Source organism: Suricata suricatta, chromosome X (genome assembly GCF_006229205.1).
Source record: "Suricata suricatta isolate VVHF042 chromosome X, meerkat_22Aug2017_6uvM2_HiC, whole genome shotgun sequence".
Taxonomy (NCBI): domain Eukaryota; kingdom Metazoa; phylum Chordata; class Mammalia; order Carnivora; family Herpestidae; genus Suricata; species Suricata suricatta.
The window spans coordinates 31,554,613-31,579,042 of NC_043717.1; the positions used below are offsets into that span (position 1 = coordinate 31,554,613).

General features: G+C 40.7%; 1 protein-coding gene across 1 annotated transcript in view; it reads left to right on the plus strand.

The window, feature by feature from the left end:
* Positions 1–24,162, plus strand: part of OTC (ornithine carbamoyltransferase) — a 59,121-nt gene extending 34,959 nt beyond the window's left edge. The window contains exons 5-10 of the mRNA XM_029929447.1: positions 5,284–5,437; positions 7,319–7,441; positions 12,983–13,036; positions 13,117–13,266; positions 16,547–16,684; positions 22,845–24,162. Coding sequence (XP_029785307.1) covers positions 5,284–5,437; positions 7,319–7,441; positions 12,983–13,036; positions 13,117–13,266; positions 16,547–16,684; positions 22,845–22,904 — 679 coding nt within the window. The 3' untranslated portion in view covers positions 22,905–24,162. The remainder of the gene's footprint in view (positions 1–5,283; positions 5,438–7,318; positions 7,442–12,982; positions 13,037–13,116; positions 13,267–16,546; positions 16,685–22,844) is intronic.
* The last annotated feature ends 268 nt before the right edge of the window (positions 24,163–24,430 follow it).

A 24,430-nucleotide genomic window follows, 5' to 3' on the forward strand; every position in this document is an offset into this window, starting at 1 on the left:
AAAAAAAAAAGAAAGAAACTTAAAAGAAATAAAAATAAATAAAATTGCTATTGCTTTCTGGAAACAACAGGTGTTACCGACCTATACTGATTTTGTCCAGCGCAAGGACATGGAATTGACTATCTTCTAATAGTTTTTGGTTCCCTTTTTAAAAAATAGAACAATATTAAGAGCAAATTCTAGGCACTAGGATACTTAGAAGTGTTGAGAGGGAAAAGATTATAGTTACTGCGGCTACCATGGGACTGTTCTTGGTGGTGACTGAGCTAAAAGGAAAACACTTCTATAAGTGTATGAGATCTTGTTCTTTCCGGTATAACATATCATGTTGTTACCCATGACTTATCTTATAGTTTGAGATTTCAGCAACTACTAAGACTTTCTTCCTCTACATTGATCCATTGTTCCATCTGGCAACAGAATATCCCACCATCCCCCTCCTCCTCTATTTTTGAGGGCATTGGTTCTTAGTCTTGTCTGCATACCAGAATAACTTGGAAAGCTTTAAAAATGTTGATGTGAAATAAGTCAGGCAGAGAAGGATAGATACCATATGTTTGCACTCATAGGTCCAACAGGAGAGACCTGGCAGGGGACCATGGGAAGGGGAAGGGGGAAAGAGAGTGAGGGACACAGATCATGGGAGACTATTGAATACTGAAAATGAACCATGGACTGAAGGGGGAGGGGGATGATGGTCATGGTGGGGGGCACATGTGGGGAGAAGCACTGGGTGTTATATGGAAACCAATTTGATAATAAACTATTAAAAAAGAAAATGTTGATGTGAATCCCCCACCACATCTTCTGCTTTAACTTTTCAAAGGGCAGAAGGTGGCATCAGCATTTTTACAGTGAAAGTGAAGAACTTCTTTTCTAGGAGGTGTTGGGCAACCTCAGTAAAGCAGACCAGATGCTTTCCCGTAATATTAGACCATACAATTTCCATGGATACCAACTCCATATTATAAACAGGACAAGTAAATTCATGCTTCCCTTTTGGCTGCTTTGCTCTGAGAGCTCTTGGGATTGTCCAAGGGAGGGAACTACAAGTGCCAGTTTTTTATCTTCTTGAAAAATTCATGTCTACAGGGCATTGACTTCTCCAGTTGCCTCCTTCATGTCTCCCTCTTTCAGCCTCACCTTTCTTCATTCTTTTCTAACCTTGCTCTAATTCCTTTGAGGGTTGTCATGCCTTGACTTCCTCATCTATGAGGTTAAGATAATATTTACACACAATACCACACTAAATCTAGCAAAACTCAATACACTGTAAAGTTCTTGAAACCACAAGAGGTTGGAGGCCCATGGTTCTAGCTTCCCACAATTATTTGAGAAGCTACAATATAAGTAAAATCTGATTTTGCTTCCATGAGATTCCAGAAGGTAAACTGCAATGGATAATCCAGATTTAAAAAAAATCTTATTTGCACACTTTTTAGGAAAGGATGCATATTTAAAGAAGTCCTTTCTGGTCAAAGACTCTGCTATCTCTCTCTCTCTCTCATAGGATTTTAGGTATCATAATATTAACCAATTAATCTGAAATAAGAATTGATAATTATAGTTATAGACTTTGGTGGGATATCTACCTCCATCTAAGTTACTTCGTCATGACAGAGTTAAAAGCCTGCATTCTGCAGTATGAAGCATCAGTTTATCTGTATTGGGAAAGACATTTGTAGAAAGACATTTTGAAGAAAAGGAAGAAGACTTAAAATTCTCCTATTTTAAATAAAAGCCTGTGCCTTAGGACAGTGGTTCTCAACGTTTTAAAGGTTATCTGAGTTATCCAGGAAACTTGGCACAAAGTACAAAGACCCAGATTCTCCCCTATATCAGGAACTTGGGTCTCTGTAGTTTATTAGTTCTTCATTTAGTTCTGATACACACCGAAGTTTGGGAACCATTGTCTTAGGGCATCTGATGGGAAAGGGCAGCTGGTTATTCTAACGAAGGAGGCCTTGTGGAGTGGATTATTCATTTCTCAGGATTTGAGGTGCTTTTTTTCTTCAGTTGAACTAGAAAGTACTCCCTGCCACAAAATTATGGACAAAATTCTCTGTTTCTGTGATTTGACATCTCTTGATTTTTTTTTTTTTTGGCCTGGTTAGGGTTCTAAGAAAAGAATGGTACGTTAAAAAATATGGTGGCCTCAATTCTGTCTTTATGAGGCATCTCAAACTTTAATATGCAAATTAACCACCTGGAAATCTTGCTAAAATGCAGATTCTGACTCAGTGAAACTGGGTGGGGTCTGTGACTCTGCAGTTCTAACAAGTTCCCAGGTGGTGGTGATGTGGTTGATCTCAGGAGTAAAGTGCTAGCTTTGGTTGTCAACCTTGGATGCACATTGGAATCTCCTGGAAAGCTTAAAATTTTTTTTTAATGTTTATTTATTTTTGAGAGACAGAGCGTGAGCAGGGGAAAAGCAGAGAGAGAAGGAGACACAGAATCTGAAGCAGGCTCCAGGCTCTGAGCTGTCGGCACAGAGCCCAAAGTGGGGCTCGAACTCACAAACCACAAGATCATGACCTGAACCGAAGTTGGCCACTTAACCATGTGAGCCACGCAGGCGCCTCTCCTGGAAAGTTTTTAAAAATATCTACCCCTAGGTCCTATCCTTAGAGATTCTATTTTTCTGACCAAATTGATAAAAATTATGGTCTGGGCACCTAGAATTTAAAAAATTCTCCAGGTGGCTTTTATATGCAGCAAATGTTTGAAAACCCCCATCTCAAGTCAACCATCAACCATCACGTGTTTTTCAAGAGAAAACCCTGAAGTGGCTCTTTCATTCACCTCTTTCATGCTACAATACACAATGTGATTAGGCAATTTAGAGCACTCGTTTCCAAATCCTGACCCCTCCGCTGCTGCCCTGCCCTGAGAAGTTTCTAACAGAAATAATTAGGAAAAATGAAGACAATATAGTGAATTTGGTAAGCTAAATTAATTCAATTCCAAGGATCATTCTTTGAGATTGGGTCATTTAGACCTTTTTCGGTGTTAAAATATCCTTTTATTAAATGAAGATATTAACATATTATATGCATACATTTGCTTGTGGTTTCATGCCCCTAATTTACTAAACAAAAAGTTGGGAATCTTATGTTGATCTCCATATTGTTTTGGGAATTTTGCTGATCCATGAAATTTGAAAATCTGGGAACTATGGGTATGAGAAATCCATGGAAAATTTGATAAAATCTGAGTCTAGAAGATATTGTATAGCAATGATTTTTTTATGTTTGAGTCTCTAATCCCTGGGGGCAAGGAGCTTTTTTAGTGGTCCTTGAATTTTATAAGCACCAACAATTTTCTAAAGATTGAGTAAAGATGTATAAGAGGGACTAATTCTCCAAATATATATGATAATTAACATACAAATTTATGAATACCATGCTGAATATATACTAGCTTTAGTTTTTATGCATTTTAACAATTTTTAATAATTTTTTATTCAAGTACAATTAACAGTGTTATTTTACTTTCAGGTGTACAATACAATGATTCAACAATTCTACACATTTCTCAGTCCTCATCAAGATAACTGTACTCTTATCCCCTTTATCTATTCTACCTGTCCCTCCACCCACCTCCCCTTCTGGCAGCCACCAGTTTGTTCTCTGTATTGGGTTGCTTCCATATCTTGGCTATTGTAAGTAATGCCACAATAAACATAGGGGTGCGTATAACTTTTTGAGTTCGTGTTTTTTTTTTTAAAGATGATTTAAAAAAAATTTTTTTTAATGTTTTATTTATTTTTGATACAGAGGGAGACAGAGCATGAGAGAGGGAGGGTCAGAGAGAGAAGGAGACACAGAACCAGAAGCAGGCTCCAGGCTCTGAGCTAGCTGTCAGCACAGAGCCCAGCGCGGGGCTTGAACCCACGAATGTGAGATCTGACCTGAGCCGAAGTCGGAGGCTTAACCGACTGAGCCACCCAGGTGCCCCAAGTTCGTGTTTTTAATTTCTTTGGGTGAATACCCAATAGTAGAATTACTGGTTCTTATAGTAATTCATTTTTAATTTTTTTTGAGGAACTTCCGTTCTATTTTCCATAGTGGTTGCACCAATTTGCATTCCTAACAACAGTTCATGAGGGTTCTTTTTTTCCACACCCTTGCCAACACTCACTGTTACTCGTGATTTTGATTTTAGGCATTTGGACAGCTGTAAAGTGATACCTCATTGTGGGTTTGATTTGTATTTCCCTGATGATGAGTGATTTGAGCATTTTTCATGTGTCTGTTGGCCATCTGTATGTCTTTGGAAAAATGTCTACTCAGGTTCTCTGCCCATTTTTTAATTGGATTATTTGAATTTTTTGGTGTTAAGTTGCAGTTTCTTTTGACATGGTCATAGTATCTACTACTTTTTAATCTGTTACTATGAATAAAGCATAATACTATGCACTTTAAATAGGCAATCTAATGTAATCCTCAGAATAACTCAATAGGATAGATATTATTATTATGGCTTTACAGATGAAGAAACTAAGTCACAGAGAAATTAAATGACATGTCCAAGGTCACATAGCTAGTAAGTTATAGAACCAGAATAGAAACACCAAACTGGACACTGTATAATCATGACTAAGTTCAATCTAACTACTATCATGAGAGGCTTTCCAGGCCAATGGGGAACCTTGGAGCAAAGACTGCCCATTGGAGCAGTCCCATGTCAGGCAGAATAGCTCAGCTCTGATGGCCCCACTGGGAACAGTCTGGTGGGAGTGTTGCCTTAGTGGGAACACTGCAGTGTATCCCAAAAGTGCAGCAGCTGGGGTTTGTCAGCTATTGGGATTCCTCCCTGAAGGTTCTCTCTTGTGCGACAATCTGTGTGGCAACCTCATGGCTGCCACGCTCATACTTTGAGTTTTATAGTGAAGATGTGTATTCGTCTCTGGGATGATGCCAAAGCAAATTAGCCACATGCAAGGTCATTAATGTACCTTGTTTTTAGCCTTGTCCCTACAACTTTACCAACTGCCACTTGCCAATTATAATTCATCATCATGACTGCCAGATTCACAATTGATAGCTTTATAAAAAAACAGTAAAATCAGTGGTCACTGGATAAGATCAGTGGAATACCATCTGGCTTCTGTAATGACTACATGTTTAATATTAGCTTTTAAACCTGTCATGTTGATAGGTAGCTGTAACTTAGTAAAAATTCTAATTTATTAGCATTTCTTTTTCCTGTTTAAGATCACATATTAAAGAAGGAATTATTAAGCTCAATTAACTTAGATTATCTTTTCTTGATTTGCTACAGTGTGTTGTCTAGCATGACAGACGCAGTGCTGGCTCGGGTGTATAAACAATCAGATCTGGATATCCTGGCTAAAGAAGCATCCATCCCAATCATCAATGGGCTGTCAGACTTCTACCATCCTATCCAGATCCTGGCTGATTACCTCACACTCCAGGTTGGCTTATTTCTTTGCCTTCCACAAGAGCAAGATCAGTAAATTGTTCCTGACTAGCACTAAATGGAACCATTTAAATCATGGTATTGATGTTTTGTTTTCAAATATCGTCTTGGCAAAGTGTTATAGCATCTGTGTGCATACCAGATATCCAAGGAAGACAGGGCATTGTTTAAAAACAGATCTGAAGATTCTTCTGTTCTCAACCTAACTCCCAACCTCTTTTAGCCCCCCTCTCATCCCCTGTTCTCTCAATTATTTTGCTTTTTGGTGACATTTTTAACACAATGGATGAACAGAGAATGCTGGAGCGTGCAGAATGGAAAAGCTTTACGTAATCCTGCATACATCAGGCTCTGTGGCTTGGAAGTGAAGACTGGTGGAGTATGCTTTGACTATTCAAAATGGTCAATTACTAAATCACTTTCTGAGAAGGAGGCCATTTTCTATCATCTTAATAAACTGATTAATTAAGACTGGAGTTAAGAACATGTAGAATTTATACAACTGAGGCAAATTTAGCTATGTCCCCTTAAATTAGAAACGTGAATAACTTTGAAAGACTCATCTCATTTGGTTTGCCACAGCCAAGCTACATGGGCTTGCCACAAGGAATCCTCACAACCATGGCTTCCGTGTTGATGGACTATTCTGGGAAGTCAGGGAAAACTGGATAGGTCCATATTCCTCTTTATTTGAATAAGCTACACACATATGAATGTGAAGTTAAACTCAAAATGAAACTCATTGGTGATGAGGATAAGATTCATGCAAAGAAGATACAACAATGTAGGACACCAAGCGGCTGTTTGCAGGTGTGGCTTTACATATACACCAGATAATTTAATGCTTCCCCTTGGGGCGTTACCATTACTAGATTACAAATGTCCTATTCATCATACTGTCCCCTGTAGGACCTGGTGCAATGCCTTCATATAGAAGATACTCAAAGCAGGAGCTGAACAAATAAATAGCAGCTTATTAAGAACACGGAATCTAAATCAAATGGGCTTGGATTTAAATCCTAGCTTAGCCATCTAATAGTTCTTTGATTTCCACATTGCTTAGCCTTTCTCTTTTTTAAATATTATCTTAAAAATACATAAAATATGTGAAACGTAGAGACACTTCAAGAAAAATCAAGCGAACACCTTTGGGCCCATGACATAGTTTCATCAAATCTAATTTTAGAATTTTTTTGTTTTTAAATAAAATATTTCAAATAGAGTGGAAGCCTACTGTGTAACTCTCTCTGATACCATTTCCTTTCACCCCACAGAGAAATATTATCCTGATATTTGTTTTTATAATTTCCAGACATGGGTTTATACTTTAACTATGCATCTATATCCATAAATAACCAAGAATATTCATGAGCATGTTTTTTTAACTTCATATAAGTGGAAAACATAGCCACCTTGTTCCACTGTTCCAGGGGCATTGTATTTCTCCTTTCTAAAACCAATGAATGTAAGCTCCATAAAGGCAGTGATACTTTTTTGGTCTCCTTTCTTCATTGTTCTATCCCCAGAGCCAAGGAAAGCCTCTGGACATTGATGGCGTTCATCAATTTGTTGAATGAACAAATGCATGCATGAATAAATGAAAGAATACAACAAAGATTCAGATTTGAAATGTATGAAAATATGAGTCTGTGTATGAATTCATATGATGTTCTGGTTTAAGATATTACGTCATTTTGCTATTTTTGGTGATTGTACATTCATGTTATTGAATTGCCGTGTTTCATGCCAAAATTTATTCATTCCAACACAGCATTAAAAATGAGGTGAAGACCATTTCCTTCATTTTAGCCCTAATAATTGTTTTATATAAGTGGATTTCTTCCTGGATGTAATCTCTTTCTTCCTTGCCTTTTAGGAACACTATGGCTCTCTGAAAGGCCTTACCCTCAGCTGGATTGGGGATGGGAACAACATTTTGCATTCTATCATGATGAGTGCCGCAAAATTTGGGATGCACCTTCAGGCAGCTACTCCAAAGGTAGGGAAAATGTCATGGTTGAGACTAACTCTCTCTTAAATCATCCCAGATGAAATGACCCAGTGAAAACAAACCTCTCTTCCATTCAAGGAACACACAGGTGAGGCCAGAAAATGTAGTTTATGTTACCAGCTTTGTGATTACAGCTATCTGGCCTCTTGAGTGCCCAATTTCCCATCTCTACAATAAGAGACCATCGCGGCTGATGCCTTTCATCATGTGAGTCTTTTTAAAAGCCTGCCTGAATTATCCCTTTGAATGTTCTCAAACCAGCCATTATGATGACTGGCATCCTTATGCATTGTTACCACAAAGACGGAAGAAAGCAGTGAAATCCAGACAGCATAGAACTCCCAAGGCATGGAGAGGATGTTGTTATTTTTCTAATACTGCAATTTAGTAGAAAAATGTCAATCTAATGTGAAGGTCACAGTGATGGCTTCTACATCAGTTTAGTGTTTCAAACTCAACTCCAGGAGCCCTTCAGCTTTTTCAACCTGAGTTTCATGTGGCTGTGACAATGCCCTCCATATACTTCCTCCCCTGCCGCTAATCTCACACAGGATGTAGGGGAAGCATGACTTCTTTCATGGGGCCAAAGTAACCCTTTTGATATGTAAGAAGCTGGTACGAGTTGCTGCCTCTGAGAAGGGGAACTGGGAGGTTCAAGGACAGAGAAAGGAGGAAGACTTTCTTTTCATGGTATATCATTTTATATGGTTTGAATTTCCTAACGTGCAAGTGTTTTACCTACATAATGACATAAATCCATAAGTAAAGATACCCAAATAAAAAAGTAGAGGTCCTCCAGGAGAAGCCCTTTGGTTAGATACCGCCAGCCTCATACAAAATGAATAGGCCTTTAAGAGGGTAAAAATTAACCCTACAAGAGACTCATACACAAACCAGTGCTGAAGGATCCCCACAGAACCTGTTAAATACCCCATCGCTACTGAATATTTTCCCCATAAGTATTTCTGATTGGCTACTAGTATCCTATCAGGAGTCTTGGAAGGGAAAACTCCCTGAAACAGAAACCATTTCAGAAACAAAGTAAAAGCTAGAACTGGCCCTCTCATTAGGAGATAACTATTCACACTTACTGTGCGCTAGCGTGTTTCTGACTAGGTATGTGTTTGCTGTTTGTAGTCAGTGTGAGGTTTCACTCTGGTAAGCTGAGACATCCAGGGGGGAATGTGTGAGGCCTAAAAATTATTCTCTGCTTCCGCTTCTTGAGTTTGAGATGTTTATTTGCCAGTCATCGGGAACATGAATTACACAAGGTGGGTTAATGGCTGAATTTCTCTAATAGGAAATAACCAAATCCCCAAGGCTTTTGTGCCCTCTTTACTCCTTCCTGCAACCAGTGTCTTGGGTCAGGTTCCCCACAAGGTGACCCTGTGATGAGGATTTGTGTACAGGTGAATTATTAAAGGAGTACCCCAAAGGGAAGAGAAGGACAGAGAAAGGAAAATCTAAGCAAGAGGGTCATTTACAGCGATCAACCCTCCTGGTTAGCCTAAGACTGAGGACTTGCCAGGGACGCTGGACTATCAGTGCTAAAACTGGGAGACTCCCAGGCAAACCAGCATGGTTTGCTCACTCTAGTGCCATGTCGGGCACTAACCCACAGAAGGAAGCTCCGGCCTGATCCCACGGGTGAGCTCGGGAGTGGACCTTATGCCCCAGAGTTGTCTCAACCCAAGCAAGGAAGGTGGGCTTTCATCCTTTGAATCAGCCATTGGTCAAGGGCAGCAGGGGGAAGTAGGGGGCAGATCCCCTCGTACTTTTGGCAGGACAGGCAGCTGGGAAGCCAGAGGGCTGCCTCCTGAAGAAGGGCTACAAGTGCTATTCCAAGCCCACTGAAATGGGGAGAGGGAGGAAAGCTGTAAAAAGGGATTCTGGGATGGTATTTGGTAGAGGGCCAGCATCGTCTGCTGCATTCTGCCAAAGAAAAAGAAAACAAAATGCTTTTCTCCAGTATTCTTGCTGAACCCGTTTGAGTCTGTGTACCATGCTGCCTTCGTTTGCAAGAGCCACCATAACAAATTGCCACAAACCGAGGCGGGGAGCTTACAACAACATAGATGTATTGTTTCACAGTTCTGGAGGCTGGAAGTCCGAAATCAAGATGTTGGCAGCACCACGCTCTCTGAAGCCTCCAGGAGAGGACCCTTCCTAGACTCTCTCCCCGCAGCACCAGGCTTCCTTGGCTTGTGGCTCCATCCCCCCGGTTTCTGCCTCTAAGTTCTCCCCTTTATGTTCTCCATACAGATGCCCCTCTTCTTGTGAGGACATCAGTCATGAAAACTTTAGGCCCACCCTAAACCAGTACCACCCCATCCTAACTAATTACATCTGCAAAGATGCTCCTAAAGGAAGGTCACATTCTGAGCTTCTGGCTGAGGATGAATCCTTGGAGGATATCGTTCTGCCTAATGCACGTGCCGTAGAAGTAATGGCAGGCACGGACAACGGCATGTATTAGAAGCCACCCTCTTAGAGTAACTTGGGGACGCAGAGAGATGACTCTTAAAACAGATAACTCTTTCATTCAGCATAAACTGAAAGAAAGGGTCAGAGCTGACGTGCGTTTAAGGCGGTTCTTCTTCATGTTATGCAAAGAGCACACTCTCACTACAATTCTAATTTGAAGAAAGGCTCTGTATTCGTGCAAACCATTATTGCATTTAGTTTTTACAGAGAAAACATATATTAACAATAAATGTTCCCTGCTAGAAGATGTTTCTGGAAAGGCTTTATTCTGTTGGAGAAATAGATGATTTAAACATTTCATTGCACGTCGAAGATGTTTTATTAACATCGAAGGAAAAGATTCTAATATTACAAAGTAATTTTGGTATTGTTCTTATGTAGAAACTCATTTGAATGATAAAGAGTACTAAAACTTTGTTAAATCTTGGTGGGAGTAAGAGTTTTAAAAAGTCTTCAGGAAAGTCTGATAGGGCAGAAGTTGTTCCATTACTTTATACATAGACCTATTTCCTTTAAAGATAAAGTTAGGAGATTTATTGTAAATTTAAGAAGCCCTGAAGCTTCTAAGGCCATAATTAATCTATTGCCCCATTCTTCAACTGAGAATAACTTACATGTTCAAGAAAACATAATTTTGTCCTTGATTGTAGAATTGCTCCATAAACTATTGATGGTAATGATTTTACCATTGTTCTAAGTGAATATTTAGACTGAACTGGGTTTGTTAATCACCTTCTTCCTCTGGTTCTAAGATTTATGTAACAGCCAATGAGTGATTTAGTATTGAAAGCTGAGCTGTGGGTAAAGAATTCCTCTTTGTATTCTCAGTCATGGCCCAGTGCGTGCAAGGTTGGGTGATTTTCTAATTTCCAAACCTCTCTGTTGGTTCTCTAAGTACTTATTGATTCCTTCTGTAAGAATGATTATATGGAAGGAGTATAAAACCTGCTGGCCAAAGGGAAGGCTAAATTTTCAGGGCAGGAGGCACATGGGGTATTGGCTAAGTCTCTTCATTTATGTTTACCAGTATGAATGGTCACGAAATTAGTTACTAAATTAGCCAAGCTTTATTAATTACCTCCCCCAAATCCTGCTTTTAAAAACTCCAGAATTTATGGCTATTGAGGGTGGTTAAGCTTCTAAAATGTCTGCAGCCATCATCATCAACATCACGCGTAGTGGCCTTCATGAATTCCGTAATAAGAGAAGGAACTATGGTAGCCAATTATGTGCAAATAGACTTGGTTTCAAATGAATAAACCTTAACGTGCATGTTGCAGGTTGAGGTTCCCAGAAGCAGACGCTGAGACAGAGTCTCAGACAGAGCTTGGTGTGCAGAGTGTTTATTAGGCCATACCCTGGAGATCACCACCTGCGGAAGGGAAGGGAAGGAAGCAGGAATGGGCAGAGGAAGAAACTGAGATGCGGCTCAGGCCCAACAGCAGCCTCGTCTGGCCTTACAGAGACTTCTAGATCTGAGATGGCCATTTAGAGCTGAGCAAGTTGGGAGGAGGGAGTTGGGTTTCCATCCCCTCCTGTCAATCAGTCACTGAATGAAGGTCCCCCCCGAAGGGTATGTGACCTTGGAGGAGTCCACTATCTGCAGCTGAGGCGGTGCCCCAAGAGGACTGACGGCTGAAAGCCACCTTCTGGCAGCACGCCCAGCAGCTGGGGCACTAGGTCCTTTATTCATGAAGTGGGGATCCGAGTGGCATGTCACAGTGTGCACCACAATGCTCTACTGAGCAGTGATAAAAACCAGCTCATAAGAAGTGCTAAGAATTCAGGAAAATGAGAAGGATGAAGGAGGGCGAGAGTAATTGTGGTGCTGGGACCGACAAGACCTCCATACGGAGGGTCCAGAGGTGAGGCTGGGCTAGAGGTTTGATGCAAGAGGAGCTGACATGTTCCAATGAAGACACCCACGAGGGGACAGGGGGAGGTGTTCAAGGGGAAAAGGCTGAGATGGCAGAAAAGGACAAGGCATGTGCAGGGATAACAATAAGGTTGGCTTTCCGGCAGCAAGATGTTGAGAAGAATTAAAAGAGACAGAAACAGGGAATGTTGGGGTTGGGGTAGGGGGAGACTTAATACTCTTAATCAGCTTCAACGTCGGAAACAAGTAGTAAACACTGCAGGCTTCAGAGAAGACAATTCTTGCTGCTGTGTGCAGAACAGATGGCAGGGTGAGGAGGGGGGCAGCGCAGTTACCTGTGGGGTCTGGAATAGCCTGGGGGGCTTTAGTGCCCCCACAACGTCCCTTCACCTGGAGTTGAGACTAGGCTAAGCAAGCGAGGCTCTTCAGGGGCACCCTCTGTACCCGCGAAGACTCTGACGGGCCTGCTTAGACTTTGTGCCCAGGCACCTCGCTTGTCTCTCCCAAGCCCTGACCCTGCTCTCGCCACACCATCCCATTTGCATGTATTTGAGCAAAAGCAGCGTACTTGCTGTGTAAATGCCACTTCAAAGCATGTGCCCTGCACTCAACCCTTCCTGCTGAGAACAGAAGAATAAGGTGTGTGCACTTGGCCCCTTCGCTGGGGTGCTCCAGGAAGGTTCTTCTGAGGAGGACATATTTGAGCTGAGACCCGAAAGCGTTTATCCATAGGAAGTGAGTGGGGGAAAGCACTCCAGACAAAAAAAAGCATTAAAAAAAACCCCACACAGCTCAAAGTGGAAAGACTGAGGTAAACTTACATTAGCATAATTGGTAGAATTATGTATATAATCCTCTTAGGCTATTAGAGGAATAAGAAGAGGCACTACTGAGCTGGAAAGCGCCACGCCCTGTTTATCTTGATAATTAGAGCTGTCAAAGATAATATAAGAAAGATGAGTTACCAATTCACTTTACCAATTTTTTTCAATCCCGAAAAGGACTATTAAGCTTTAGATTCTAGACGTAAATTCTACTGAATGCGGGTTGAGCTACAACTTAAAGCAACAAAGGAAAGGAGAGTAAGAATACGTTGAAAGGAAAGTAACGCATATATAAGACAGCTTAATACAATTCCCTCACTGACCGTTGAATTCTTCCCCCTGCAGGGTTATGAGCCGGATCCCAGTGTGACCAAGCTGGCAGAGCAGTACGCCAAGGAGGTATGTGCGTTATATGTAAACTTAAAATCGCCTTTCTCTGTCCCGGGAAGTTGTTTAACTGGCACGCTTGTGTATGCTAGAACGGCACCAGGATGTCGCTGACGCACGATCCGTTGGAAGCAGCTCGTGGAGGCAACGTGTTAATTACAGACACTTGGATAAGCATGGGACAAGAAGAGGAGAAGAAAAAGCGGCTCCAGGCTTTCCAAGGTTACCAGGTTACCATGAAGGTACAGACTGATGCCTCTCGGAAGGTTCATTAATTCCATTCAGAAAGGCCAGCACCATCTAATCACTCATTCGCGTTAGGGAGGGCAGACTGTTCTTCCGTTCCCTATAAAGGACTCGCTGCTGACTGTATCCTCCAGGGATTTCTCTCCTCCTTGAAGATTAGCCATGTCCTTCAGAAGGACACTTTCGTCCTGGGTTGGAGGAATCTGAAACCCAGGCGGAAGGGAGAAGCGAGCTTTTCCCTCTCACAGCAATGGAGGCACGGAGGCATTTTCTCTAGGGAAAATGTTACTTCTTGTCGCATGCAGTTTCTTCTGATTTCTCCTCTAAGAGATGCTGCATCGTTATGTCCTTCAGGCTAGTCCTTGCCTGTTGTTAAGGACTCTCAAGTGCAGTCTGGTTTTGCTTACTGCTTCCAGGCCATTCCCAGGGGAATCCTATCTAATCTGATGCTTTTCATTAATATCTGAAGCAAGGCTTCTCAGTTCTGAACATGCCTCCGAATTGCCTACAGCTGTTACTATAGAGAGAGCAGGACCCCAGTCCCCAAGGGGTTCTGAATTAGTAGGTCAGCGTTAGGACCCAAGAGCTGGCATCTGTACCAAGTTCCCAGATGCTGCGGCTCCCAGGGTCACGCTTTGAGAAACACTGTTCTGGAGGAATCCTCTACAGGGCAAGTGGACATTGGGATTTTTGTCAGCAGAGCAAGTAGTCTGTTTTGGAGAAAGTGATTGAGCAATTGCAATAGGTATTTTATTGATAAAGCAATATGTAAATATATATTTATCCATGTCAATAGAAAGAAGTTTGGAAAATAAAAAGGGAAAATGTCTTTCCTTTATCCCTTTAAGTGACTATTTCCAGAGGTAGCTACTGTTTAACAATTTCATGTACCTCTTGCAGACCTTTTCTGTGTATTTAAAAAAAAACTTTTTTTTTAAGTAGGCTCCACACCCAGAGCAGGGCCCAGTGGGGGGGCTTAAACTCACAACCCTGAGACCAAGAGTCAAATGCTTAAGGGACACCTGGGTGGCTCAGTTGGTTAAGTGTCAGACTCTGGCTCAGGTCATGATCTCATGTTCATGGGTTTGAGCCCCGAATCGGGCTCTGTGCTGACAGCTCAGAGCCTAGAGCCTGCTTCAGATTCTGTGTCTCCCTCTCTCTCTGCCCCTCAACTGTTCACACTCTTTCTCTCTCTCTCTCTCTCCTTCAAAAATAAAAAGTCAGATGCTTAACCAACTGAGCCATCCAGGCTTTTTAAATTTTTTAAAAAATTATTTTCCTGTATATTTATATATGCCTACACACACACACAAGCATACACACCCCTACTGACTTCTCATAAATGGCATATTAGACATATTATTCTTACTTTTTCCACTTAACAAAATTTAGATTTTCGTGTACACTTATTTAAATATTTTTCATTCTTTTTAGTGGTTGCATAAAATTCCAAGGTGTGAGTGGACCATGATTTATGTTGATAAATTAGGCTATTTCCAATTATCCCAATTACAAACAATACTGTAATGAATATCCTTATGCAGCTTTCTTTGTGCAAGTATTATTGGAGGATAGATCCCCGGAAAAAGAATTTCTGGGTAAAGTGCTATATACTTTTAAAAATGTGATAAATGCTGCTGAATAGCCATGCAAAAAAAAAGCAATGATTTATATTCTCTCTGCACTCTTTCCATTCTTAGTTTTATATACATTTTTCATTTTTACAATCCATATCTCATGCTTTGAGAATTTTGCATTTCTCTGATTCTAATGAGGCTAAACATCTTTTCATGTTTATTGGCCATTTCCTTGTGTTTTTCTACAAACTGCTACCATATCCTCTGCCTGCTTCCTATTTTTTACCATTTTATTATTGGTTATAGGAATTATTTATGTATTATGGCGAATCCCTTGTCATATATGTAGCAAACAGGTTCATGGAGGAATTTTAAATTCCTTGTGATTTACCTGGCACTGCCTTGGCCAGCCTCAGGCGTTTTTGTGGCGTTGGGGGCCTGCAGACTTGAAGAGCATTCATCCCGCTGATGTATGGCTGGTTCAAATGTTATTCCTTTTCCACGTTCCTCTGCCTTTATTATAGAAACTCAGAAGGCTCTGAACCTAGAATAAGCAGAGGAAATAAAACAAAATTTTAGTATACAGGCAGTAATTTTGAGGTAAGAAATTATGAGGGAATGCACTTTTGAATCTGCAGGTGGAAATGCATGGGAAAATGCAGCTTTCAGGAATTAATGGCTGGAGAAAATGGAAACTGTTAAGACTTTTGCATTAAGAAGGAAACATCTAGTGCACAGTACCTATAATCATGCTTCATGCACTCCTATTTCAGCACTCTTTTCCAAAAGTGTTTTAACTAGTGATGAAGTATGCTTCAAATGCTAAAAACCATAACTTGGAGATAAGCTCAAAATAAAACACGATCCCAAAATGGGTGACTTTAAAATATATTAGGGTATAATGGGTGACTTTCGCTATCAACCACATACTGTACAAACAGAGCTCTTTTCTGAAATGTCCACCGCCCCTCTAGACAGAGAGCCATAAAGCTGAGTGGTTTAATTTGAAGTGATGATCTTCCAAATCAAAGAAAATGACTATAAAATTCCCTATGATGAACGTACCATTTACATTTCCCTTCTGTGCCTTGAGGTTAACCCATCACTCTGCTCCTTTGTCTCTGCCTTTGCATTTGGTCTCTGACTCGATGCCATACGTATATCTAAATACTGAAGAAGACAAGGCACCTGAGTGGCTCAGTTGGTTAAGTGTCTGAGTCTTGATTTTTGGCTCAGGTGATGATCTCATGGTCCCTGAGTTCCAGCCCCACACTGAGCTCTGCACTGGCAGTGTGGAGCCTGCTTGGGATTCTCTCTCTCTCCCGTGCTCTCTGCCCCTCCCCCACTCACGTTCTCTCTCCGTCTCTCAAAATAAATAAATAAACTTTAAAATAAATAAATAGGGGCACCTGTGTGGCTCAGTCAGTTAAGCGTCTGGCTTCAGCTCAGGTCATGATCTCACGGTTTGTGGGTTCGAGCCCCGTGTTGGGCTCTGTGCTGACAGCTAGCTCAGAGCCTGGAGCCTGCTTCATATTCTGTGTCTCCCTCTCTCTCTGACCCTCCCCTGCTCGTACTGTCTCTCTCTGTCTCTCAAAAACAAATAAAAAACATTAAAAATTTTTAAATAAATAATGAAGAAGAAAAATTTGATAGCCACATATAAACGTCAAAATATGGTCTTATCCCATCTCTTCTTTAGACTGCTAAAGTTGCTGCTTCCGACTGGACATTTTTACACTGCTTGCCCAGAAAGCCAGAAGAAGTGGATGATGAAGTGTTTTATTCTCCACGATCACTAGTATTCCCAGAGGCTGAAAACAGGAAGTGGACAATCATGGTAAGCAAGAAATGGGGAGCAGAAGCTAAGAAGGGGGGTCTCTGTGTGGCCCTAATTTGTTCATTCATGCCTTTTGGTAAGTCATTAGCAACCACCTACCTGACTTGCTCATATGGCATCTATTTTTTTTCCCCAGGAAGTTCATAATAGATCATTATGGCTTATTAGCATTTATATTGTATTTTTAATGGTGTACAATTGATCTCCTTCCACATAGACCTATTTTAGTAAAAATCTGACTGCTTTTGATCAGCCTGAACACCAGCCATCATTGGCTGCCGACCATTATCCTGTGTAATGCTTATTTTACAACCCCCTTGCTAATGTTTACCGAAGACTCTAATTCAATCCCTGGGACAAAATGGGTATTCAAAAACAAACAAACAAACAAAAAAACCTTCCTTCCTTCCTCTTCTCTTTCTTCCTTTCATGAGTTACCAGATAATTGTTTTGGTTCTCTACTTGACTTGGCCACATGGGCATATTTGTTTTCGGTATTGCACATTTCTAGAATTGCAGCAAAACTAATCTTAAAAAATACTGGTCCCTTTAACAAAAGCTTCATCTCCGTCACTGCTATTCTAGGAATATCGACCTCACACCTCTACATCACAATACTCCAAGCATCACCCTCTTCTCTTGAAAACCCAACATCCAACAGCCATGATTTAGTACCACTTTTTAGTTTTTAGCGATTTAACAGATCTCAATTACTATATCAGCTTGGGTCTCACTGGCAAATGGAGTCTACTCGTGGAAAGATAAAAAGATAATACAGGAATTTATTAAAAGGCATTTAGCAGTGCCCACAATCTCTGGGGAAAGAAGGCACAGGGAATCATCCTCGGATACAACATATTCAGAAACAACACAGGCAGGACAATCACCCAACAACATTTGGTTCTTTAGTAGCTAAATACCACTGACACAGCACCCCAAAGCAGGGCACCTAAGGCCCCTGAAACAAAAAGCCAGACACACCATTATAGATGCCGCAGCTGAACGAGATACCCCCAGTTGCCTACAGACCAGAAGATCCAATGTCCCAGAGGACGGCTTCCCCTGCACTTGGTACCCGTAAGGGCCCAAGACTTGAGGAGATACAGTTGGGTGGCGTGCCTGCACCTTAGCTTCTGGGAAAGGCAGGTTTTAGCTTTTACCCTCTAGAGTAGAGAAAAACAGGCTGGAAAAGACTATCTGGTAATTTCTTATTTGATCTATAAATAGGAAGAGACAAAGTCATTGTGAGCATTAAAATAATACCTGTAAAGCGTTTAGTATGGTATCTAATACACTGTCAATACTATTATAATTATTATCATCAACATTGTCCTCATTGTTGACCGAATATGGTGACCAGCAGAGATTCAAGCTCCACTGTGCCTGCTTAAAAGCCAATTACGACCCCGTCTGCAATGGAGAGTTATATACCAGGCCTAAGCTGGTCACACCTAATAAGAGGGAGGATTTTTTTTTACTCTGCCTTCCAGCTTGCCACCTGATTTGCTAGGTTATCTAGACCAGTGCTTTTAAAGCTTTAATATCTATTTCAATCACCTAGAGATCTCGTTAAAGTGCAAATTCAGACTCAGCCAGCCCGGGATGGGGCCCAAAATTCAGCATTTCCTCCAAGCACCAAGGTCATGCACATGCTACTGTCCCGTGGCCCACATTCTGAGGAACGAAGATCTACACAAAAGCAAATGTGAGCTCTCCAACCATACACGCCAGGGAGAGACATGGCAAGAAATGTGATTTCAAGCTTTAGGCTTTCTCAGAAGATGATTGAAGTCACAAAGATAAATCAACCGAAATCTGTTAAAAATATGACCTCTGGGGGTGCCTGGGTGGCTCAGTCAGTTAAGTGACCGACTTTGGTTCAGGTCATGGTCTCCTGGTTTGTGGGTTCGAGCCCTGTGTCGGGCTCTGTGTTGACAGCTAGCTCAGAGCCTGGAGCCTGCTTCAGATTCTGTGTTTCCCTCTCTCTCTGATCCTCTGATCACACTGTCTCTCTCTGTCTCTCAAAAATAAATAAAAAACAAAAAAAATTTTTAAAACATGACCTCTGTACAAATTCAGTGGGAAGAAAAAACTAAAAGAAAGGTTTCTAAAATATAATTTATGGAGATGCTCTGCACATCTGTATTTTTGAAGAGTCTATTAAACTGCATCTTGAAATTGAGTTTACAGCTTTTAAAAATTTTTTTAAATGTTTATTTGTTTTTGAAAGAGATTGAGAGACAGAACACGAGCAGGGGAGGGTAAAGAGAAAGGGAGACACAGAATCCAAAGCAGGCTCCAGGCTCTGAGCTGACAGCTCAGAGCCTGACATGGGGCTCGAACCCATGAACTGTGCTATTATGACCTGAGCCGATGTCAGACACCCAACTGACTGAGCCACCCACGCGCCCCTACAGTTATTATTTAAAACTAAATAAAGATCATGTCACTCCCTTGCCTAAATTGAATTTACTTAAAAAAATGAAATGCATCTGTATTCACATGGTTGAAATGCTTATAAGAGCGCGCGCATGCACACACACACACACACACACACACACACAAAGTGAAATCTTGTGCCCACCTATCTTCCATCCATCTAAGTGCTATCAGCCTCCATAGCCCACCTTCCTGAGGTGCCCACCATCATTAGGGACAAATATATTTTACAGCAAACAAGAGGCATAGTCATGTTAAAATGAAAGCAGAGCATCTAAAATAAGAAAGAATAGTCACCTGGGAGTGAGGAGATCTGCACCCTGGCTGCATTCTTTATCTACCGCATACTTTATATTCTTTACATAGTCTTACTTTTTTAAAAAAACTTAATGTTTATTTATTTTTGAGAGACAGAGAGAGACAGTGCGATCAGGGGAGGGTCAGAGAGAGAGGCAGACACAGAATCCGAAGCAGACTCCAGGCTCTGAGCTAGCTGGCAGCACAGAGCCCGACGCGGGGCTTGAACCCATGAACCATGAGATCATGACCTGAGCTGAAGCCGGATGCTCAACCAACTGAGTCACCCAGGCGCCCCTTCTCTGGGGTGTTCTAAAGGCACAATACTAGTTTTCTTCTAGAAGTTCCCTATCTAAAGCAGTAGCCACTAGGCACAGGTGACTATGCCAATTTAAATTTAAACCAGTTACAATATAATACAATGAGGGTACTGGGGGGACTCAGTGAGTTGAGCATCAGACTTAATTTTAGCTTAGGTCATGATCCCACAGTTGTGGGATTGAGCCCCATGTTGGGCTCTATGCTTAGCACGGAGCCTGCTTAAGATTCTCTCTCTCTCTCTCTCTCTCTCTCTCTCTCTCTCTTTTTCTGCTCAGGTCATGAGCTCATTTTTTGTGAGTTCAAGCCCCCACATCAGGCTCTGCATCCTGACTGCACAGAGCCTGCTTGGGATTCTCTCTCTCTCTTACTTGTGTTCTCTCTGTGTCTCTCAAAATAAATTAATAAACTTAAAAAATAAATAAAAATAAAAATAAAAATATAATACAATGTAAGGGTCAATTCCTCAGACATACTAATCACATTTTAAGTGCTCAATAGCCGCACAGCGCTGGTGGCTACGCTATCTGTATTTGACAGCACAGATAAGGAACATTTCCATCACTGCAGAACATTCCGCTGGACAGGACTACTGTCTAGAGAATGACTTCTACACACAATTTCATTTAAAATCAGGTTGGACAAAGAGAGGAAAAATACAATCTAGCCTCAAGTTCTAACATGCCCACAATGACTGATGGCAGGCTTGTCCTAAAAGCACAGGGCATTTTTAAAGCAAATGCGTACTCTTTCAGCCATTACTTAGAGGACCTTTTCAAGGCACCCATGCTGGGTGATTTCCAGCCATGCTGTGCAGAACACTCTAGTAATCACATCATTCTTTCCATAGTGCAGAGGCCTTTGAATCTTTTTGTTTTGGTTTTTAAATAGACCCTCTCCTCCCCACAAAGCTGTTGTATTTTTCAATAATTAGTAAGGCTGTAGGACTCATAAAAAGTCGGGTAGCTGTCTTCTTTTGACTACAGTTTTCACTATGGAGCTAAAGTACCCTAAAGGGACCGGGCAACAGAGTTGAAGCTTCAAAGCACTACCATCAGGACAGTCCTTAGATGCACAACACCCTTGCAAATGTAGCTGACAGTATGTTAGCCCTTTATTTCTCTCCACGTTCGGGGTGCCTGATCAAATACATGATGCCCAGTTACATTGGAATTTTAGATAAACAACAAATAACTTTTTAGTATGGGTATATCTCGTGCAATATTTGGCACATACTTACACTTTTAAAAAATGTTGTTTTCTGAAATGCCAATTGAATGGTCTGTGTTTGTTTGTTTGTTTATTTGACCAAATCCGGCAACTCTACTCCATGTTGACTTTCTAAGCATTTACATTTGAAAAGAAATTGGACATGAGCAGTGACCATTAACAGTAAAACAAAACCTGAGACATGATCCTAGAAAGCCATAGAAGAGCTTAAAATATTTGACCTGGAAGAGGTTTTTATCCCAGAGTCTGGCTTTCCTAGTTTCTTCTTGTCATTCATATCTCAAATGTCATTCCTTTTACAAGGCTCTCCCTGGTCACCCACTTGTATGAAGTTCTCCAGCCTCTTTTATCCCATGTTTTATTTTATTTTCTAATGACATTTATCAGTACTTACTATTTTCTTATTTGTTTGTTACCTGTCTCCCTAATGAAACTTCTTCATAAGAGCATTTTTCTTATCTATACTGTTCTTCATTCTACCTAGAATGGTGCCTGACAGCCTAAATATGTGCTCAACACATTTTTGTAGACTAAAGGCAATACAGAATATTGCTTCTAGAACACAGACTTTGGAAATCAAGTTAAAATTCTGGCCTTCTGTGTGATCTTGGACAAGTACCATAACTTCTCTAAGTCCAATTTATTCATATGAAAATGGGAGATAAAAAGAGAAACAATTTCATAAGCTTGCGAGGATTAAATGAGGTAAGAGTCATCTGACCATAGTGGTCAAGGTTTTAGCAATAGGCAGGTGCAGGTCCATCCCCTATTACCATCACTCAGGAAAAACCTACACTTTCCTCATTTGTGTTTTGTATCTCTAACCACCTCATGCAGTAGGGTAAGATCATAAATTGGATGATGCTGACATGAAGTACTCAGTACAGAGCCCACCACATGGTAACTGCTCAATGAATACCTTTGAAATGTAAGGCTTGCACTTCTGGTATAGGCTATGGACACATGGACAGTATGGTCAACAGGAGATAGTAAGTACCTATAAGACAATAAAACTACCTTCTAAGAGTAGGGTCAGAGAAACCTGGGTCCAAACCCAGTTGTCTCCAGGATTGATTTTCCCATCTATAAATGATAATAACAGAAGCTACCTTAGAAGACTGTGGCATTAAGTGAGATAATACATTGACATTTCTAACTCACCTAGCAATACCTAGCACAGTGCCTGGCAAATATTTCTTACTGACTAACACATGATAAGGCCCTTCGTCTCGTACAGAGTAAGCACTTGATAAGCAGTTGTCCTGGTAGTTTCTGATATTGTTACTATGGTCATTATTATGGAAGTTGGGGAGAGTATTAAGTGAAAATTAATATTTGTGGGTGACGGCTTAATGAAAAGCTATACTCTTGGTTATAAATATTCCTTTATGAGGACCTGGATTCAGACAGCCATTATTTGTTAGCCCAAACGATTTACTTTTAGTACTCTACATCTGATTGATTCTAAACTTCTCTAGGTTACAAGTGACCAAACCAGAGTGTAAACTGGGATGAGAGGGATTATATTGCTCTAAAACCAGTCAATATTTAGGCTTCACTTATGACTGGAAAATCTAATCATGGCTGCCACCACGGTGTCTCATGTCGACTCTCTTACCCACTAGTACTAGAATGATGCCTGGTTAAACACAGTGTTTGTGCATATATTTGGGTCAGATTGGTCCCTCCTGACCTTCCTCTATCCTAATAAAAATAAATATTCATTCAGAACTGTCCCTTTATCATTTCCTTGGGAAAACACATTTTAACCACAGGTCTTCAAAGCTGCAATCTAGTTCGTCTTCCCTAGGTCCCTGAACAGACTCTTGCTAATGTTTGCTCATTTCTTTCTTTCTCTTTGTTGTGTCATCCCCAGGCGGTCATGGTGTCCCTGCTGACAGATTATTCACCTCAGCTACAGAAACCAAAATTTTGATGCAGTGACGTTTGTCAACTCAGGAACTGAATGAGTCAGTTTATATGGAGGAAGGAGAAGAGAATCTAAGAAATAAATCCTGATACATAGTATAGTAAATGATATGATACTGCTTTGCCATCGTGAAACCTTCCTGAAGGCCTTCATTTAAGGGTCAGTGCACTATAATACACGGCTTGACTTGGTTTAAACTCTCTATTCACAATTGCTGAGTTACATTTGGGTATCATATTAACAGCCATATACATTTGCTTCATCTAAATATAAAATACTATGTTCATAATGCATAATGTCTAAGCCATTAAATGTAATCTATGCTTATTATGTTAATAAATTATCACCCGTGCTAATTTAGAAGTAAACATTTACCAGGCAGTCAGCCGCTGGTAGATTTGTGGGCTGTGTTCAGGTCCCTCAGGACCAACAAGGAAGCCAAATGATCAATCTTGCTGATATAGCACAGTTTTCAGGCAAATGAAGCAGATGGACATTCACTTGTGGAGGCAAATGATGAAATTCTCAGAAAACAGCTATACCAGAGCCCAAACTCTGGAGTTTCTTTTTTCCCAGGCATTTGTGGGGAGGAGGATTTCTCAAGAAAACACATCTCTTCTCTGTAACAAATAATGTCAAAAGCCTAAAGAAGCCTTTGTGAAGAAATGGTAAAACCATGGAAACCTAGCTAGGAATATAAGATCCATTAGAGAGTGGTATTTTTGTAGGTTCAGATTTTACAGCAGGAGTGATTTAATTTTTTTCATGTTTCTGCTTATCATACATCTGCTCACACCGTACACTGGAAATGTCTATAAACCCACTGCTTGCCACATCCTAGTCCATTCTTTTCTCCCCAACTACTGTTCAAGATCATAAAAGTTTGCATTACTGGATTAGTATAATGTAATTAGAGCTACATGCTTTTGTGGGTGGCCAAAATTTGTATTGTCCAATTATCATGATACTAATTGAACAATTTTAGTTAAAATGTGAAATAACATAAATGGAAGTGTAACAAAATTATGTATTTTGCAGAAGATTAAAAAAAAGTAACTATCTTTACATTCCACCTCTACTATTAGAATAATGTTTCCAGGCTGGTTGACAGATACTCCTCAGCAGAGAGCTATGACTTAAATGAATAAGAGATGAATCAGAAATTAGATGTGCAATGAAGAGGCAATGAAACATTTTTTAGGGGAAGAAAAGCTTGGTAATGTTACAAGAGAAATTCAAATTTTCTAATAAATGTCAAAGTTGACTTTCTTGTCTATGGTAATTTCTTGGGAACACTTAAGAAAGAAAGAGCAGAGTTTAATGACCTTCCTCCTTCAGCAGAGAGCATAGGAACAATTTAACCCAAAGGTGCCCTGTGGATTGTGGAGGCTCTCCCTCAAGCTTCCTACATACAAAGGCCATAATCCTGAGTATCCTTCCTCTCTCTGAAGGGTTGCCCATGGTAATGACCTCTCTTCTCTTTACTGACTACTCTCTGAACCACACAGAAGGTATAATTTTCTTCCCTCAAT